Source organism: Cheilinus undulatus, linkage group 16, assembly GCF_018320785.1.
Source record: "Cheilinus undulatus linkage group 16, ASM1832078v1, whole genome shotgun sequence".
NCBI classification, from domain to species: domain Eukaryota; kingdom Metazoa; phylum Chordata; class Actinopteri; order Labriformes; family Labridae; genus Cheilinus; species Cheilinus undulatus.
Genome location: NC_054880.1, coordinates 28650329 through 28671821, shown reverse-complemented (window position 1 = coordinate 28671821; position 21493 = coordinate 28650329). Strand labels below are relative to the sequence as shown.

The following is a 21493-nucleotide window of genomic DNA, read 5'->3' as shown; positions in this document are numbered from 1 at the left end:
CATTTGTAAGGAAGTATTTCTATTCCAGACTTTAAGGATTCACTCTCTCATAGGCTCAGTCTGTCCCTTTTCTTACTCATTAAGCCTGTATTTTGGAGACCTTAAAAGCATATTACACATGAAGGCTTGTAGCCTAACAATCTGCTTCATGAGCCTGTAGACTGCTTGCATTTAAAGTGGTAGGCATAGCATGGCATGGCATGGCCTTGCATGGCATGGCATGCCAAAAGCTGTTGGCACAGTAATTAAACTTTTTGGGATCATCTTCAATTTGTTCAAAATGCTCTGATGCCTTGTCTCCCAGACATCATGAGTTATCAGGAAACTACAACAAGATATAAAGGCCAGCTTATATACTTTTAACCTTGCAAAGCAGTTGGATTTGTCCAATTTAATAGCTGTCATCAGGTGGATACATCTCGCAGTTTCAAGCTGATCAAATGTGTTCCAGGTCAGAGAATGACTTGACCAATCAGCGTAGTTTAATGAGAGAGGCCGTAAATATGGTTGTGGTTTCGTTGAAGCGACTGCAAGCCTGTCTAGTCCTACAAAGCTTTTGGAAAGTACTTTGGAATGGAAGAACATTACTCATTAATATGTTTATTTTGTAGTTTCTGATTTCTTTTCAAGTGAAAATATCTGTAATTGCTTTCATAAACACAAACCACAATTTGCATCCAACTCTGCTTTTACTTCTAAAGAACTGGCACTGTTAGAATAAACCACTGTGCCAAGGGTAAAGCAGATTTTATACATCTTGGATTGTAGTTTTGGCTGTCATCCCCACGGTTAATTAGTGTTATATTTACAGAGTGAATGCTGACGTCTTTAGACAAGATGACAGTGATAAAAAGAAAAATGATGGAGCAAAAGACCCTAACAGTAAGACAATAAGACAGACTGTAAACAAACCTTCAGGTACACTCAACTAATCAGAAAGACTCAACAGTGATTCACTGTTTGTTGTAGCTGTCCTTCACATCAACATTCAGCTCTGTGGCTCTGTGTTTCAAATTTAACCAGACATACCTGCCGTCCAGTGCAGCACCTACTGTGTGATTGAGTACAATAGTCCTGTTTTCTGAACAGTTGTTCCTTCAGCCTCAGGCTCTGCTTTAGGCACACGCCTGTGACTGCAGCTAGCTACAGTTCTATATGAACTGTGTGTGTCTTTTCACTGGTAAATCCAGAGATAAGTCTTAAACAGGGCGTTTTTAGATTTGGCATGATGGTTTCTGTTTTCACTTTTGTAACATCTGTATGTGCCCATGTTAATTTCATTGACAAAAACTACAACCAAAATGTTTATTGACTACTTTTTTTTTTTCTCCATGAGAAAGACTAGACCATGACTAGCTAAAATAGATCTAACTGTTGTTAGTGTGGGACTGTTGGGCATTTAAAATTTATTATTCTCCACTGTGCATATAAGGTTAGTATTTCCCTCAGCATATTTTAAGTCAACTCAAGTTTTGATCGTACTTTGATATGAGTGTTTTAGATTAGTGGTATTAAAACCACAATTACAAAACATAATAAAAGCCCCAGCTCCAGAAAAGTTTGGACTCTGTGTTCCTGAGCTCATGCAGTGAATTACTGTACAGAATTATGCCTGTTTTTAATGAAGTGCAACCTGAGGGCCCCAAGATTAAGACCATCTAATACTGACCTTCAACCTTGTCCCTCGGTCACAGAGATCAATCCAGATTATTTAAATTTTTTGATGATATCATGTACTGTAGATGATGATTCATAATCTTTGCAATTTTCCATTGAGGAACTATTTTTAGATGCAGTTTTTTGGCAGAATGGTAAACCACTGCCCATCTTTACTACTGAGAGACTGTGTCTCTCTAAAATGCTCCTTTTATAGTCAGTCATGTCACTGATCTGTTGCTTATTTACCTAAGAAGTTACAAAATTCTCCTCCAGCTGCCTTTTTGTCAGAACCACTTGATATAAGTGATATAAGTTTTGTTCCCCCATTCATACCTTTTTAAGATGTGTTGCTGCCATCAAATTCAAAGTGAATTTTTTTTTTCTTTTTTTTTTAATGAAATGTAAAAATGTCTCAGTTTCAACATCTGGTATGTTTTTATGTTCTCTCTTTTTTATGGTTTGTAAGATTTGTAAATAACTGCATTGTTTTCTTTCTTTCTTTTGTTTTTACATTTTAAGTAGCGCCCCAGCTTTTTTGGGATTGAAGTTTTAGTTGTGGATTTTACATCCTCAACACATGCACTAGTTGATCTGAGACACTCTTAAAGGTTTCTAAAAGAGACAATAAATGAGTGAAAACCAAAAAAATATTTTAAAAAAATGACATTTGATAACAATTAATATACAAAAATATTTACTTTTATGGGGAAAGTCTAAATCAAACTCTTAAACTTTTACCTCATGACAGATCCTATGGACACAACTGCATCTAGTACAGTTATTATTAAAATTTCATGATGGTGGAAACCTAAATTGTGTCTGACATTGGAACTCCCAGCAATACTATGGATGTTTTTAATGATATTTAAGATACCAACAATGACCATCTTTTTAATTCCTACTTCTGCATTTCCAACGAACTGGTCCATGCTGTATTGATATGAAGAGACAAGAGATGTTTAAAAATGCCTTTATAGCTCCACTTGTTGATGAGTAGCTACATTCACATCTCTGCTGACGGTCCCCAAGTCCACATGAATTGTGCCGGAGATCACCTCTTCAAGCTGACTTGGGCATGGTGTCTTTGACTTGACAGTTGACTTTGGAGTCAACTGTCCTCAGATCTAGACTGGGGCACTAATATGAAACCATCCTTAACATCAGGGTTGTCATAAATTTGGTTTACATTTTGCTTACATTGCAGCTTGTACTCTATAGAGTCCTAATTGACTTATTTTCCCTCTTCCAGTGCCTACCAGGTGGTTGTTGTTGAAGAAGATGGATCCCGTCAGGTGAGGAGGAGAGAGCTGGGCTCTGTCGATTGTTTCCCAACACCAAACTCCCACAATGAAGCCCAGGCTAAAGGGGCCCCGCACTACTACACAGCCGAATTGGCTCCAAGCAGTCTACCCGAGGCTACACCTTTCACCGTGGGTGACAACCACACCTACAACGGCTACTGGAACAGCCCTTTAGACCCAACGAAGAACTACCTCATCTACTTTCAGGCCACCAGCAACTTCAGAGGGGTAAGAAGTATTAAAATGCCTGACTGAGCTTTTGTTTCTGCAGCTCAGACACGCTACTTTAATGTTTTAGCAACCTTGGCAGTCAATTTAGATTTGTGTCAAGCAACTCAGAAGGTAGGAGGTAGTGCACTGGAGGAGAGGGGAAGCAGTTCTCTGCATAAACAAGGTTTTATTTGTATCCAATTGGTTGATGTGTGTAATGCATTTTCAGGATGGCTTTTGGTCGATTGTTTCCCCTCTGCTAAATCGAAGTAGGTGATGTTGCATCGTTTGTAAATGAAAATCCCTCTCAAACATCACACAGTCGCAGTGGCAACATGATTCCAAAAAGATTTTGGGAGATAATTACATCCAGAATAAACTGTTTACTCAGATTCCCTCATGTTCAAGTTCTCTACAAACTTTTAGAATCTTTTTCTCTGCCGGGAAAAATCAAACTCTGCCTCCCAGGCTTGAAAAGAAACTCTTAGCATTGGAAAAAGTCCCTGAAGCATGAATAAGGAGCAGCAGTGTGACCAGTGTGCAAAGCAGCAGTGGGAGTAAATGCTGTTTAAATCATTAGGTCCATATGGTGCTTATTTGCGCCTGCCTGGCCGCAGATATCAGTGTCAGAGTCCTCACAGGATGCAGCCAGACTCCTCTGGGTGCTGGAAGATGAAGATCACAGCCAGTCCGTGGCCTTCGACAAAGCCGACACACTTTATCTGAGTGGTACACTCTGCAGAAAAAAAGTGGACGTAGCCTCTGGTTTCAAAAGTGAGGCCGATGCAGAAATACAACAAAACTTTTGTTGTTTCTCACTGCATGCAATGTTGGGCTAGTTATCAAGGACTGTGGAAAATATCTTGAAAAGCATGAGTGACATCAGCCATTTGGGTACTGATGGGGGCTTCTGAGTCAAGACTATAGTGTCCGGCTTATTCAAAATGTTGTTTCAAACTAACTTTGGATTGAACTTGAAACAAACAGAGAGGTGAGGCTGAGGCGGTTTTAAACCTTCTGGAAAATCAGTTACATCATAAAAGTTTAAAACATTCAAACCACAGCTGTCTTCAAACTAGGCTAGGCTGTATTTGTTATGTAAAAAATCATATTTAAGAGGCGCAGACAACCTTGGGGTATAGTGTCATCTTGTATGCAGTTGCTCATGTTCAAGTCTGGCCTGAAGCTCATTTCCCGCATGTAATTCCCATTCTTACACCCTCTTCTGACTCCTTCCTGTTTCTCTTCTGTAGATGAAGGCATTTAAAAGCCTTCAAATACAATTTGACACTGTAACATAGGCATGTAAGACTTGAGGAACTACAGTATTTTGTACATCCATTTTTAGATGTTGCTGCTAGGTAGTTTAACCCTTGAAATACCCATGCCAGCACTGATGGATATTCCAATAAGTTTGACACACACAAGATCTAAATAAATGCTCTCTATTACAAACAATGTGGCTGCAAATTTATGACATTCTGCAGGAATAGTTCAATGTATGCTGCCGTGAGTCATTTTATGTTTGCTTTTGTCAATTCACTGTGCAAAGCAGATGGATTGGCCAGATTCCATGTCCATCATCAGACAAATCCATCTTGCAGAGCTCCAGCCCGAAACCAGCCCATAGACTGCACCTATGGGTGGGTTTTAGTTGTACTTGAAGCCAATAGCAATGCCTGCCAGGTTTAGTGTTTAGCTTGGCTGTAGCTATAGTAAAGCATCAGTTTTACTAGAACTGGGTCACATTTATTCAAAATATCACAGGAGCCACACTGAAAGCTCCTGGCAGGGAATATGTTTTTGCACTCCTCCTTCTCCATTGGCATGAGATTTATCCACCAACAAGCTCCAGCATTCGTAAACTACAACAGACAGGGTCAGCCTACCAAGCTCACCTTACTTAACAGAGCTGTGCATATCTACTACCTTGTTTTGCTATGTTGCTCTGATTGGCCTGTAATGACTGTGGCAGACAGACTAATTACTCTCCAAGAATTTTTTTTTAACATTTTGTATGGGAGATTTCCCAAATGAATGTGGAATATATCCTATTCAGGGTATTTATGAAACAGGCTCTCTGGCATGTCAAGGTATTTGTTGATGCAAACCACTCTGTTGGTTTTATTGATGAATTCCACATAATGAGGGAGAAAAGGAGTTAAAGTGGCCTTTCTTGTTAATGCTGAAAGCTACTTGCAAAGTATTCTGCAATTGCTCACTCTGCAAAACAGGAAATTGGTTCAATTTTCAATAAATAAATCTTATAGATTGCAGTTTTTAATGTACAGAGTCCATAAGTCAAGTAGACTACTGAGTTGGACATGATTATTGGAATTCAGTGGGTCATTTTGTACGTGCACTCCTGCATATTTCTTAACTTTTAACAATGTTAAACATTCTATTTGATATAGTAGGCATCCATGTACTGGCTTTTAAGTCATGGTTTCAAACTACACTATTTTGAGGAAGTCTTTTAAACACAGTGTATCAATACCGCTGCCAGGGAGCGCCCACTAAGAACAATAACAAGAGGACTTCTTATAACTAAGCTATGTAAATGGGCATCCTGAGCATCATGTCTGGTCTCTACTCAACCTGGAACTGCCTAGTGGGGCCACGAAAAGGTTACAGTAAAGTTAAACAGGGGTTAGGGGGATAGAGTTTTTCATTTTGGGGGTGAGCTTGGGCAAGTGAACTCGCAACCGTTAGAAGCAACCAGCTCCCACTTTATTGTACAGCAATCTGTCGAGGAATATCCAGCATTTCCACGACAGTGATGAACAGGCTGGGTCATTTAAGCCAATGTAGGAACTCAAATAAAAACATATGAAACACAGAAGAAGTTGGGTTTTTTTTTCATCGAAATTTCAGGGCAAAAATGCTACACACTGTATCTTTAACACAAAAAGTAAAGTCCACATTAAAATTCACAAAGTATCTAAAGCTAGTGATTAAATATTAATTCACATGTGCCCTGCTCTGACAATATTTTTTTCCCATCCTTTTTCTATTTTTGGGGAGATGTGCTGCTCAGGGAGAAAGAAAAAGAAAATGATTTTGACAATTACCAAGAATAAATAAGACATGCAAGGCCTACTGTGGACCATGAGCTGCCATTGGATTGAAACACTAATTGTTTTGGCAGATCGTCTTCAGTGACACTTGAAAGATGCATGATTACTGCTGCCAGTGTCATTTCACACACAAGCAGAAAAACAAGCACACCCTTCTCTGATTGTTTTCCCCTCTGTCATATCTGTTTGACTCAATATCGATTACAGCTATCTACTACACTAGAAATGAAAATGCCAGCATGCTGATATTTCATTTTGAGCCTTCTGCTGTGTTTATCCTCACTTATCAGCTGGGATTACCTGTCACTCATCACAGTTTTTACTCACTGGACATACTGGTGTGTGTTGGGTAGAGGGGTTGAGTTCAGATGTGTTTTTATTCAGCTCCAGATCAGCAAACACCAAAATATGCTGCTTCACCTGCATCAAGTTGTGTGTTGCTTGAGCTCTGTTTGGGTGAATTTAAAAGGTTTCTTTTACATGTAGATTTGGAGCAAACTATGGATCCTTATGGATGTCACATGCTGGGATTAAATATTTTATTTGGATCATGAGAAGCCTTCCCAATGCTGCAGGACCATTTCTGTTTGAATGTAATGATCAGGAGAGTACAGCAGAAATTCTTATGCTAAGTTTAATGGCTCTCCAAACCAGTGTCTGTTTGTTGGTGGTCTGATACTTTCTGTCTCTACTTTGCATTTATCTATAACCCATCATTTTCACTCATGTAGGATTATGCAAATCTGTAATATTTTTGTCAAAAATGTACATTGAGTATGTTGAAAAATGTGACTTTTGTGTTAGATTTCAGAGAGACTGTATTGCAGCATGCTAGCTTAGTGTTCAAAGTGCTAACTAGCTAGCAGGCTACCATGAGTCCTATATTTATCAGCTTGATATGCAGTGCAATCAGATTGATCAATTTGATAGTCAATAAAGTATGTGTTAACAGTCATTACAAATTGCTGTCAGATCATCTTAGTAGTTTGAAATACAACCCCAATTCCACAAAAAATAGGACACTGTCAAATGTAAATTAAAAATGCATAAACCCATTTTTTCATAATAGAACATAACACATATGATGTTGAAACTGAAAAATATAATATTTTTCATTAAATATAATTGAATTTGATAGAAGCAACACATCTAGAAAAAAGCAGTCAGGGTAACAAAAGACTGGAACAGTTATAGCAGTAGCATTTTGCAGCTTACAAGGTTAACTGGCGACAGGTCATTAACATGAATGGGTATAAAAAGACACCTACATAGAGGCAGAGTCTCTCAGGAGTAAAGATGGACCGAGGTTCACCAATCTGTGAAAAACTGCTTCTAAATTGAAGAATAATTTCAGACAAATGTTCCTCAATGTAAAATAGAATACCCCACCATCAGCAGGACATAATATTGTCAAAAGATTCAGAGAATCTGGAGGAATCTCTGTATGCAGGGGACAAGGCCAAAAGTCAATATTGGATGCTGATCTTTGGGCCATTAAAAACAGGCATGATTCTGTACTGTAAATCACTACATTGGCTCAGGGACACTTCCAGAAATCATTGCCTGTCAACACAATTCACTGTTTCATCCACAAATGCAAAATAAAGCTATATCATACAAAGAAGAAGCCACATGCAGCACAATCCAGAAAACATGTTTTTTTTTTGTTTTGTTTTTGTTTTTTCATTTAAAATGGACTAAGGCAAAATGGAAAACTGTTCTGTGGTCAGACGAATCAAAATTTGAAATTCTTATTACCTCCGCCAAGGATTTTATGTGATCAGGTGGGTTTGTTCGTGTGTTTGTTTGTTAGCAACATAACTCAAAGTTGTGGACAGATTTTCATGAAATTTTCAGGAAATGTCAGAAATGGCATAAGGAAGAACTGATTAGATTTTGAGAGTGATACGGATCTCCGTCTGGATCCAAGAATTTTTTAAAGGATTTTGTACTGTTTGGAGATAGGGCTAATGGAGGAGGTCTGCGCTGTTACCACTTTACACCAGGAGATGGCGGACATAAGTAACTTCAATCCCAGCAGCATTTTTGGGTGTGTTTCTATTCAAAGTTTTGGAGTTTATAGAGTTTGAAAGACGCACATGCGGTTGAGGAGACGATTTGGAGCGTAACAGAGAGAAAGACAGCGAATTGTAGCGAGAACACTCACAATGCTGAGAGGAATAGAGGAATATTCACCCTCTGCCATGAATTCCAGTCGTCCAGTGAGACCATGGGTGAGACTGTCAGTGCATCTGTTGGCACCAGCAGGTAATGCTTCTACCATGTCAGTCCACCCATAGCAAAGCCAAAGCTTTGCTTCACCGCGTGTCTACCCCACTGAGGAGGGAGTAATCGGCGAATGCCGTGGTGGGGGGCACGTGGGTACGGATCCAGGAATTTTTTAAAGGATTCTTCACTATTGGGAGATAGGGCTAATGGCGGAGGTCTGCGCTTTCAGAGTGCTTTTCTAGTTTGAAACTGTGGATGCTGTGTCTTGTGGACTTAAGAGGAGAGGGTCCATGCAGCTTGCCGTCAGCGCACGGTTCAAAAGCCTACATCTCTGTTGGTATAGGGTTGCATTAATGCCTATGGCGTGGGCAGCTTACACATCTGGAAAGGCACTATCGATGCTGAAAAGTATAAAGAGGTTTTAGAGCAGGAAATGCTCTCATCCAGGCATCGTCTCTTTCAGGGGAGGCCGTGTCAGCAAGACAATGCTAAACCACAAACCTCATCCATCACAACAGCATTGCTTTGCATTAGTAGAGTCCAGGTGCTGAACTGACCTGCCTGCAGTCCAGACCTTTCACCAGTAGAAAACGTCTAGTGTTTAATAAAAATGAAAACTGTCACAAGGAAGACCCAGGGCTGTTGAGCAGCTAGAATCCCTAATCAGACAAGAATGGCAACGTTCATCTCCCACAACTTCAGCAACTGGTCTCCTCACTTCCCAGACGCTTACAGACTTTTGTTAAAAGAAGAAGGGAGGCTTCACAATGGTAAAATGTCATAGCCCTGTCCCAGTTTTTTTGAGATTGTTTCCTTTATACATGAAGATTTTGTTATCATGATAATCATGATAATGCAGATTTGTGGAATACAGATTTGTGGAGTGGTTTGGGTTAGAGGATCGGTAGCAGTAGAGACACAGTAGTAAATATTTATTCAGCACTGGCACCCACTTAGTAACAGTTCCCTTCTGTTGTCTAGTCAGGGAGTAGACAGACTTTGCAATGCTGGGTACAAAAGATCTTGATTTTGCTGATGAATAATCATTAAAAAATTATCTATGGATCACAACAACAAAACACTCAAAACTTCTTTTGTCTGAAGAGTGAAATCGTTTTTATAAATGGAGTCTGATGGCTATGAGGAATGATGTAAATGCTGATTCTCTGCATGAATTGTAATGATTTTCATATCTATAACTTGATTTACTCATAAACCTTGAAAGCTGGTCCTGCATGGATTCAGTAAGGGATTAGAAATAGTTCAGATTTGATAAGCAGATCCAATACTCAAACAAATTTGATGAAAGTCTCCCCCAAGGACTGTGACTCTACAATATTCTGTATATCCTTCTTAACAAGGTTGGAGGCTCAGTTGCATTAAATTACCACTTTGACAAGCTCTGGGTCTTTCTGTTCCAAAAGGCCAAAAAAGCCCACCTTGACAGAGGACAGAGTGACACAAGACATACTACCTGACGCTGCTTTAATAACCCCAGAGTGGGAGTAAATATGGCTGATCTGTCACTGTTCAACATGAGAGGAGATGGAGCTCCACTTGAAACAGATTTCCAATTAAAAAAGGTAATTTGGCACGCGTTTTAGGTGAAAGGTTTCTGACTCCAATCTCACAGCACAGATTAGCATAATTGCCTATAAAGGCTGATTTAACTTCCTTAAATCTTAATTTAGGAACATGGCCCTCTCTTGCTGTAATAGAGGTGGCTGGTTTGAGGAGAGATGGAGTCAATCAGTGGGCCGGGGGTCGAGGGACCTCACATGGTGAAGAGGAGCACAGGTGTCTCATATCACACAGAGATGTCATCCGCTCTGAAATTTCTATTACTTCCTCCACGTAGCAAAGGTCTGAGTGACTTTGACACACACAGCCGCCTGTGGTGCAAGTTCTAGACAAGGTTGTGGATTCTGACACAAAGTTAACCCGCTCTGTGCTCGCATTTTTAATGTTTCTGTTCATCTTTGTGTCTGAATTCAGCCAAGCGAATTAATCAAGCCTCTTCTTTCTGCCCACAGGAGACCAGAATAAACTGCATCAGGATCGCTCGCAAAGGTAATGCCTATCTTTCTATTTCTGCTGGTACATCTAATATTTTCACATCAGTGAATTGTATGACTGTGGATCTTTCAGTATCTCAAGCTTTGATTTCATTGAGGCCTAAACTTTGATTCAAACTTATAAATCGATGTATATTTCGGGATATATCCCATTATTTTCCCTTTAAAAGCACAGTCAAGTGCATTTAAAAATAATTAGGCTTTTATATTTGTGATGTTTTTATCAGCTAATTGTAGTAATGCAGTTACAGAGAGGAAATCCTGAAACTAAAATAACAGTAATTTGTGCTTCACTTGCAGATATTTAGATAAGAGTTGAATGTGGGAGCTTATGCCAGCTGAAGAAGTATTAATGAGGAACTTAGTAGTTTTAATAATAAAACAAAAAACATTGCATGTGTTTTAAAAGAAAACACATGATGGATGTTGTTTTTTTCTTATTGTCTATCTTGAATTGGCTGGCATATCCCTAAAGTAATGGTCAGCAGTTGTTTTTATATTTATTTTAATTCCAGTCAGTGATGTTTGTTGTGAACTTGGGCTTTGAGTCATTCCTGAAGCACTTTACTGTCATTTAGCACTTGACGTATATACTTGTCGATGGCAGAATAAGCTGCCATTGACAAGTATATTTAAAAACATAGATTGATGAAGCTTGACTAAATTCAGAATCTTAGAAATAATATTTAAGATGCAGTTATGATTCCTCTTTTCCCCCCAAAACTTCTAATAAGTCATCATCACATTGGTTATTAGACGTGTGCCAAGCTCAGGTTTTCGTGATTGTGTGAGTGTTTTGATATATAAATGGGCCATTGTGGTTGCAATAGATGTTATTATATTGATGGTTCACTTGTGCAGGGACTCTAAATGAGACAATTTTAATAAATAATGATAATTTTAAATACAAGTTCAGATAATAGTGTGATACTGGGGACTTGTTTAACAGCTGTCTGCTATGCTGTCGGCCCCGTGGACTCCTTTGTTAAACTCTGTCTTGCAGCACTGTATCCCCTTGTCTCAGCAATTAAGCTGCTGAATAAAATGTAAGCATTGTGAATCATAATGAGGATGTAAAAATAAGAAACAGGTTATAGCAAGCTGGAAATCTAAAAATGATCCAGCCGTGCCGGGGTGAAACAGAGGCCACCGGTTATCTTTCCCTGGCCGACATTTCACTGAAAAAAGGAAATTGTGATTCTGTAGGTGATCACAACCAGTGTTGGATTCCAGTGATTTGGTGCAGGGTGCATGTCAGAGTCTTCACTGTTATCCTGGATCAGGTTCACTGCTTATGGGATTTGACACGGACTTAGTGTTGTTTTGGGTGCTGCAGAAAGGAAGCCCCCCGTGCCAATCTCCCCCTCAACAGAGACAGACCGGAGGAGAGGTGAAAGCAAACACGCATCTCACTCTGCTCCTCTCGAATCACTGACACTGACATTTTGGCAAACCCCTCCTGGGCTCTGATGGCTTTGAAATCCAGACTCTGCTTTTTTTTTCTCCTCCCTGAGAGAGGAAGCGACCAGGAGTGTTTGCTTGAGAGACAGACACTGATAGAAGCCTCTCAGTTCAAACAATGGGGGAGAGAGGGAGAGAGACAGAGGGTGAAATGGAGTTATTCCCCTCCTTCCTCCCTGCTGAATTATGTCTGAAGTTTGTAGTGCTCTTGAGAAAGGTGGCAGTTAAATTGGATTCCTCTCCCTGAACTCTTTCTTATCTGTAGAGTGATGGCATCAATGACTTGTGCTTTACTATCGTTGGCCTTGGTGTCACATAAGTGGAGGAGGTGGATTATAGGAGACTATATAACTGTAGTTGTGCATATATATACATCTGTGCTGCGTTCCATAAGATCAGTTCTCTTCTATGATTGTTCAAATGAACTCATATTAACAGTCACCGGTTAGAACAGGGAAGAATGATGACTTTGAACATGCAACTGATGTTGGTGCCAGACAATCTAGACTGAATCAGACTCCTCTTAATCTTTGAGAAGGCATTCCAAGGATTAAATGTAGTAATCTAAACCGGGAGTTCTCGAACTTCGCCGTCCCATGACCTGAATGCCGGTTGGATTGTTTCACACATCCATTGGACAACATCTGGACAACAACTCATTGAAAATGCTTAGGAAGGGCAGAACCTCTCAGAAAAATTCTCAAAGGGTGATTGGAATGGAAATTTGGTCGGTTTCACTCATTACAGGCCAGTTAGAGCAACTAAGCATCTGATATAGTGGGCATGCAAGGCTCCAGAGCGGACTAGCTACAATAACTGCAGTGGTTGCGAGCTATTACTGGAGCCAGGTGGTGTAATAAGCTCATGCTTAAGTGGTTCAGGAGAAAGAAATGTGCAATTCTGAAAAGACTGCCACTGTATTTGGATCAGGGTGAATCTCTCCATCAGCAGCCATAATATTCCAGCTAACAACCCAACCCAGCCTGTAACTATTACAAACCTATGCCAAAGCAAGTAGGGAGGAGAGCAAAAACATCTTTTCCACTGTAAAGTGGCTTTTCCACTGGCCCAATGTGGCTCTTTGCTGTCCTTGTTGTAAAGAAATGTCTTCTAGTGCTAGTAAAAATGCATCTGTAACTTCATCAGAGCTGATGGCCACACCGGCGTCTGCCACTGTTACCGGCTTGCAGTACAACTAAACCCCAACCGTAGCTACAACCTTGCTCTTCTCAAATGACACTGATTGGTCCGATCTGTTCTCAGACTTGACACAGTCTTTTCAGATTGGAGCTTCACAAGGTGAATCTGCCTGATCACAGACATGGAATCTGGACAATCCCCTGACTTTGCAGGGTTAATCTCAGATTCCCCCATATGGTATGAGGCTCTGGCAGGGACCCCACTTTTGCAAAACTTGTTTTAAATTCCTTGTACGCTGTGTTAGAGAAAAAAAAAATCTCTGCTGTTTACTTCTTATATCTAATTGAGGACCCTGCTCAGTTAAAAAAGAAACTGGTAAGTTGTGTTTACGAAACGGAAAAAAGGTTTCATTCATAAATTCCTCACAATGAGGGAGAAATTCACTTCTTGGTTCACGTTTGAAGCGGTCCCACCTCTGGCGCACATCTGGATTAGAAGTGTTGTCACATCATATAAATGTACATGGTCAGTTCCAAGTACATGTCCATGTTTCAACCCTGTCCCTTACTTTTCCTTGGAAGTTTGTTGTCAATCTGCGACAGAAAGCTATGCTGACCTTGAGAAAAATGTTTCTTGTTTGAATGCTACTGTACAATTGGATTCAGAAAACAACCATGCTTCCTCGAACCAGAGCTACTGAAAAAATGTCATCATAAGGGATGCATGGAGGTGTCATACGATTTCTTCCCTTTTGACAGGCTAACTTACCATGGTAAGTTGTGATGTAAGGGCCTGTAGCACCACATTATGTAATAATGCCCCATTATGTAATAATGTAACAAATTTTCAAGTCATTATGTAATAACGCCTCATTTTGTAAGCCACTAAGCGGTTAGGGTTAGGGCAAGGTAGTAGGGTATACCCTGGAGCCCACCTTAAGTCCTAGGGTTAAGGTTAGGTGTTTAGAGCCCTGAAGGGGGGTTAGGTTTAGGCATAAGTCACTACGTGGTTAGAGTTAGGGCAAGGTAGTTGGGTAGGGCATACCTTGGAGCCCACACTAAGTCCTATGGTTGGGGTTATTACATAATGGGGCATTATTACATAATGTTGGCGCTACAGGGCCTTTTGTTAAGGTCTAAAAGAGATGTAAACCTGCATTTTGGGAGTTCTGGGGGTAACAGGAAGTTTGAGATGGTCTGGGCCTCTGCTGATTAGTTGGATGGTGTGATGTTGGCCGAGAAAAATCGTACTGGTGCTACTGTCATACCTAAAGCTGGAGGGGAGGCCACAAAGGAAGTAGACCGAAGTGACCATATATGGTTCCTTGCTCCATAAAGGGTTAATGCTCAAATCTGATTTACTGTACATAACTGCTGATTCAGAGAAGATCATCTTACTTGGTAGAAGAAGTGACCTCTTTGACAAACTTTGATCTGTTTTTCCAGTTATATGTAAGAAAGTATAGGCACTGTGGAAATCTGAAACCAAAGGAGTACCTTAAAAACATGGCATCATTAACAATCAGCTGAAATGTTATTTTAAACTTCGGTATCTGCCCTGTTGTTCAAAATTAGTTTTTCCTTTGTAATTAAACTATTCACTTCAGTTTATGGTGCAGTTACTACCCTGTACCATTGCTCTAAAAATAAACTTGCCTCTTCTTACCTTGCCTGAGGACATGTTAATGCTGCTCCCGTCCCCTCAGAGGGCCACACAGGTCCGTTCCTGGCTGCTTCTCATTTCCTCTCACAGGCTTCCCACACACAGATGCTGCCAGCTGTGAATCCAGCACAAAGGTGGGCGAGTGTTTGTATTATTTTCTACCATTCAGGCACTTTTTTTCGTCTTCGTGTCCTCAGATGCCAACATTAGCTGACTGACACCGAAGAACATTGAGGACATGTACATAACAAATCAAATTGAATTGAAAGATTCAGCAGGGTTTTTATTCATGACAGCTCAGTTGACAGGAAGCCATTAAATTCACATTAAGTTTTTATCTGAACATCTAAAATGTGTGACAGCTGAATGAGAAAGATTTTTACCATAAATACTGAAATGATTTGTTTATTTGCTGTACTGTAGCAAGGCCAGGGTCTTCATTTGAATCCAGTTACTTTGAATAAATTGAATTATTTAGTTAATTTAAATAGTGATATTTAGAAAGAGAGGTTCAGATGGAAGCAACAGATTGCTGAGTGTGACACAACTTTGAGGAGGAGTGCTCTTGAAACCTTTAATGGGTTTCTAGATTAGCCTAAATAGTGATGGTCATTTCAATTTTTTGCAAAGCCTTCAGAAAGGCCTTTACACACAGGACAGTTTTTTCATCTGAAATGGATTCACATTCAAGGGAAATTCATTTCCTTCTAAATGTGTATCAGTTTCAAAACGGCCATAAATAAAAATGAATGGATAAAACATATGATGATGCATTGTAAATTACATTATAAATGAATGGACAGGCCACTAACTTAAAAATACAGTATAAACCTCTAGGTGGTTAATTGCTGTCTCATTGCACAGTGGCTCTTAAACTTCTCTAGGGCATTTTTCTGACTTTTTGCACACATCCAGGTCAGTCAGAGTGTTGTTTGACTATTCTAAGCAGCAAACGTGTTGACAGCTCACTGCCGAAGCTGCACTGGGGTTGGAGAGGGCTAGAAGTAAGGGTTGGTGTGGGAGAAAAGCAAGAGGAGGAGAACGACACTTGAAACAACAAAACAACAACTAAAAGACAAATTTATGGCGGTTGTGACCATACATCTATCTCCCTTTTTGTAGGAAACTGCAAAGCCTTAATTAAAATAGCTTTAGTAATGTAGCATTAGCAGCGTGGATTGTAATGGAATAGAGGGAATTAGTATAAATAAATGTAGCATTAAAATAACATTGCTCTTAGATTCATTTGATTGCACTCTGTTTTTATTTACATTTCACACAGCGTCCTAACATTTTGTGGAATTGGGGTTGTACTTGGCAAGGCACTGACACACCAGAAAGACTGTTTCATCTCCAAGGGCAACATTCTGGGAACACCCCATGGACCAGTAAAAACATAGAGAGTGGTTGGATTAATGTTCCCTCTGTCACATTTATTACAGGCCAATCAGAACAACAAAACATAGCACACAAATTCCAGACAAGCAGATGTTGGCATACCAATACACACCTTCGCAACCAGTGGAGCCACTCAGTGAGTTCAACAGTCAGGAGAAGAACAAAACTAGATTTTCCATCAATAATAAAGACATTTTGTCCAGTCTGATATTCTGATATCTTCACCAGCTGCAATTGTTCTAAGGCTTGCAGTACAGCTAAACCATGCTTGTAGGTTCCAAGACAGTGTATCTCTGATGACCACTCTCACAGACACATCTGAAACACCATTTATATCAGAACAGAAATACATGCTTGTATTACAAAATGTTTTAAAAAATTAAGCAAACAGTCAGCTTACAGGGAAAAAGTTTGTTCTCCCTGAAAACATTGTAACACAGCAAACCAAGCTCCGTTAGATTAGTGAGCTACACAAATAACAGAGCTGTATAGCTGAAGTAGCTAAAGGTAAGCTCACAAAGCTATATATCAACATAATATACGTAGCTAAGTTAGCTTGTGCTACATTTGTCAAAGCTCATGTCATTGCTAAAGCTAACTTAAATATAGATATAGCAACTATGTAGATAACATGGCTAAGGCTTAGCTCACAAAGTAGTCATGTAAGCTATCTATGTAACTATGTTAGCTATAGCTATGTTTAGTAAAGCTCATGTTGCTAAGGTTCACGTTGCTAAAGCTAACTTAAATATACTGTAGATACCGGAGCTATGCAGCTAATGCTGCTACGTAGCCAACACAGCAAAGGCTAAGCTGACAAAGCAGCTATGTAAACTAAGTAGGTATGTTATCTATGTAGCTACATTTGCTAAAGCTCATGTTGCTAAAGTTAACTCACTTTCATTTGCTTATGTAGTAATGTTAATTGCATAACTAGAGATGCTATGTAGGTAATTGTATATTCCACATGGCCAGTCACATCCAAATTGAAGCTGAAGCTGTTATCCTTAATGGTTTTTTTTTTTTTTTTTTTTTTTTTTTTTTTGTGAAATAATTTGAATTTGAAATTATTTGTTAAGAATTCCTCGTGCAGAGGTGTTGTAGGCATAATCCTAAAAAAATATTAAATTTTAACAAAGGTTTCTACCTATTTCACTATATATGTATGACGACTATTTGTGTACAGGTTTCCCACCACGTACAACAATATACAGGTACCCTTTTATCATTTCCACCGCTGCCCCTCAAACTTCCTGAGTCCACCACTGACTGGGAGTAAACCCATAAGGGTTTCATCCAAAAGGTTCAACAGTTTTTTTTTTTGAAGTCTAAAAAGTTTGGGGGTCTATAGCAGTGCCAGTGCTTGTTTTAAATATGCAGAAGAGTTCTGGCCTTTTTTAAGGGCTTAATTAGAGAGCAGCCTGGATGTATTTGTTTTGTGCCTGACAAATTTCCAACCAACAGAAGGAAGTGCCAAATTAGGATGACACATACGTCCCTGTGGACTCCCCTGTATGGTCACTGCTGTATTTTTTGGGTGCAGTGAAAGTGACCGTGATAGCCAGTTTCTAAATCAGACCCTAGGAGTGGAGTGACTCACTGGGCATGATTTCTGTGATTATGGCAAGTCTGTCAGACTGAAATGACAGCCAGCAGCCATACTCACCACCAACCCAGTTCTAATCAAGCCAAACTTAGCATTCTGCTTCTGTGTTTGGATTTTTTATTTATTTATTTATTTATTTTTACATCTTTTTGTCTTTCCAGTCACATACAGTACACAGTAATAACCCACTCCTAACTTTAAGAAGAGGTGCTTTGTTTGGATACAGACATGTCATCCAATTGCTTTCAAAGTCATCCAGTCAGTCATCCAGTGTCTTTGCATTTATTTTAATCTCCTGGTCTTATTTGTTTTCTAATCAATGAAAAAGCATGTTAATGCCGAGCATGCTGCAACCAGTGTAAAAATACTCCTTCAATTCATTCATCCTTGTTAGCGATTTTTCACCTTTGGATAGAACACAGCAGGGGTCCAAGATGATTCACAGAGAGGGAGATTTCATGCTCTGGGCTTGCTAGGATGAAAATGCAGACAGAAATGCGCTGAGACTGTGACAAATGGGTAGGAGGGAAAGGACTGCCTGAATGAGAGCAGGCATCAGTTGTGTAAGATAACCAGAGCGTTGTCTCTCACAAAAGCCAAACACGGTTAGCTTTGCTTTGCACTCTCTTATGTTGTTGATATCAGTGCTCTGAAACAGTGTTCAAACCTTTTATTCCATTGAGGCAACTAACATTGATTTTGGTGTAGCTTTTGCATAGCGTAGCACTCCCTTTCAAACTATTTAACTGGTAAAAGCTACTCTGAGAAAGCTCCAACTCGCTCTGTGGTGACCTCTAACATGGCTGACTCCATGCCCAGCTTGTTTGTATCAGCCTGCTGGATTTAGCACCACCATCAGTGCACAACAAATATCATGCCAGGAATATTGTTGGAAGCCATCAAGATCTGCAACAGCGTCGACCCCTTTTGATTCATAACTTATTGCATATAAAATGAATGATCAGACTTTAAAGTGAGTCACAGCCTTTGAAGTATTTTAGTGATATATTCTACTAAAATACTTCTGTGGTGAATGAAATGATATTTCAAAGGTGGTCCTCTATGTAGTGAGATTTTTTTCTTACATACAAGATCATCACAGCAGTTGTAATCCTCTTTGAAGTATCCACTCACTGTTTTCTATTGTAGTGAGATTTGTAGAAACATTATCAGTAAGGGCTGACCATGATTTTGACCCCCAAATGCAATCAGCTCATCCTTGAGTCAAGGTTAGCATTTGTGCAAAGTTTGAAGAAAATCGCAAAAAGCATTCTTGAGATATCATGTTAAAAAGCAAGATGAAGTTGATCCCTATGTCCTTGACCTTTGACCTATTACTACCAAGATATCTTTTCAAAAGATTACTTTACCCTTAAGTCACCAGGGACATTTGTGAAAAGTTTAAAGAACATTCCTTTAATAATCATGCAATGGTAGGCAAAAATAGAATAAAATGTAAACAATTATTTTTTTGACACATTTGAAAACAAAAGGGAATAAGGGCAAACCTATTTAATCCCACCCAAAGAGTACAGTGCATTCAGACCAAACCTGGATTGGAGGATTTTTTTTTGTCATTCTTCTTTGCAAGTCCTCTCAAGCTCTATCTGGTTGGATGTGGACCATTGTTGGACAGCCATTTTCAGGTCTTTCAGTGGTTTTCCATGATTCGGGTCACGGCTCTACCTGGGCCACTCTAGGACATTCACAGAGTTGTCCCTAAGCCACTCCTGTGTTGTCTTGGTTGTGTTGTCAGGGTCATACTTTTGCACACCCCCACAGCATGATGCTGCCACCACCATGCTTCACTGTTGGGGCCGTATTGGACAGGTGATGAGTGGTGCCTGGTTTCCTCCAGACATAACATTTAGTATTTAGACCAAACAGTTCAATCTTGATTTAATCCCACCAGAGAATCTTTTTTTCTCACAATCTAAGGCAGGGGTGCCCAATACGTTGATCGCGATCGACCAGGCAATTGCAGAAGCTATGCTTGTCAATCATGTGTGATTTGAATAAAGTTGTATGACCGGTATCTATCAGTCGTCCCAGTGGTGACGTGATTGACGTGAAGAGCGGCCAGTCTGTCAAACACAAAATGCAAGGCACGCCAGTAAACTAACTGATTTTGTGAGCAAACATCTCAGCCTATCTTAAATTAATACGTAACATTGGGGGAGCAAAATACGACAAGAAATGTGGAGCGCTCAGCGCCATAGAGCACGCTCCAGAGTGAGCGATTTAGAGACTGATAGTCCGCACAGACTTTGACACACACTCCCAAGACTTTGCTGTACTTTAAGCAAACGCTGTATTCATACGCTTTCCATTTGGAGAGAACAACAAGGTTGAATCCCTGACCTTAAAAAATTGCATCATTGTTTCATATGATCTCATCCCTGCTGACGGAATAGATCTTGTCACTAGAGGCCGACATTTACTCCAAATCATGGGCCTATGCTGGACGGTGGTGGAATTTACATAGGAAACGTATCTCAGCATGAGAAAATGTGCGGCCTCATTGACCCAGCCTACATTTACTGAAACATATTGTGATGGGGCTCTTACTGTATGTGTAGTGTGCAGTGTGTTTAATGGATTTTGTGATGTTGTTTCAGTCCCATGGAGAGCACTGGCTAAATGTATGGGCATGTGTTTTCATAGTGAAATCAAGGGACAGTCAACAAAAGGGGTAGAGGGAGAAAGAGAGAGAGATCTGCAAGCAGCAGTTTAAACATGCCTACAGGAACTATGAACTATTGTGTGTCTATTAAGGAACAAGAATTTGGAGGGACAGCTCATATGTCTAAAACTCCTTAAAAGGATTGTGCTCTGATCACTTCATTTGCTTTTTACATGTTAAGATTCTTGAAGTCACATACAGCAGAAAGTTGACACTCCATTCACTTTCTTTCAGCGAAGACCTCACATTTTGTTTTGCTTCTGGTGTTAGAAAGTTGTTGTTATCAAGCCCCCTTGCAATTTTGTGATTTTTTTTTTGGGGGGGGGGGGTTGGTAGATCATGCTGAGCTGGTCATTTCATACCACTCAAGAGAGGCTTCTATCTAGCCACTCTGCCATAGAGCTGAGATCAGTGGAGGGCATCTCCATTGATTGAAGGAAAAGTTCATGGACAATTTAGCAAAGAAAACTCAAAGTGCAAGTGACTGAAAAATTATGTCATTCATGAACAAGCCTCTCTGAGATCAGCTGACTGCAATTTGAATGCCAGATTCCTTTTTGGGGGCCAAAAGACCATGTCTGAGTCAATCTCATCACAGCAAGCGAGACTGGAAAGACATCGACTGTGGAAGCACAAACAAGATCAGGGTTACTGGGCAATCCATGACAAACTGTACTGAACCAAACCAGATTGCTTAGTGGACACTGACTATATTTGAGTGTTTTCTGACTGCCTCTCCAGATTTAGGACAAAGGCTTTTAATCATAGCTGCCAATTTTTCTCTTTCAGCTTTTAGAGCTATTTGTTGATCTGTCACTACTTTGGGGACTCAAAAGTAGCTTTTATTTTATTGTTTTGGCAATTTGAACTGCTGAATGAAGGGATAATGGATTTTTGATGACATGTGTTATGTGGATATTTCCAAACTTATTTTAAGCAATACTGATACCAATACTGATAAATACACACCTTTTGTTATTATGAAGAGTACC

At 39.8% G+C, this 21493-nt stretch overlaps 1 protein-coding gene across 5 annotated transcripts in view; it reads left to right on the top strand.

Annotated features, from left to right (window-relative positions):
- ptprua (protein tyrosine phosphatase receptor type Ua) overlaps positions 1-21493 on the top strand; it is a 336553-nt gene that overhangs the window by 241791 nt on the left and 73269 nt on the right. For all 5 annotated transcript variants that reach the window (XM_041808358.1, XM_041808356.1, XM_041808357.1 and 2 more), the window contains exons 12-13: positions 2909-3188; positions 10510-10546. In XM_041808358.1, the coding sequence (XP_041664292.1) occupies positions 2909-3188; positions 10510-10546 (317 nt within the window). The remainder of the gene's footprint in view (positions 1-2908; positions 3189-10509; positions 10547-21493) is intronic.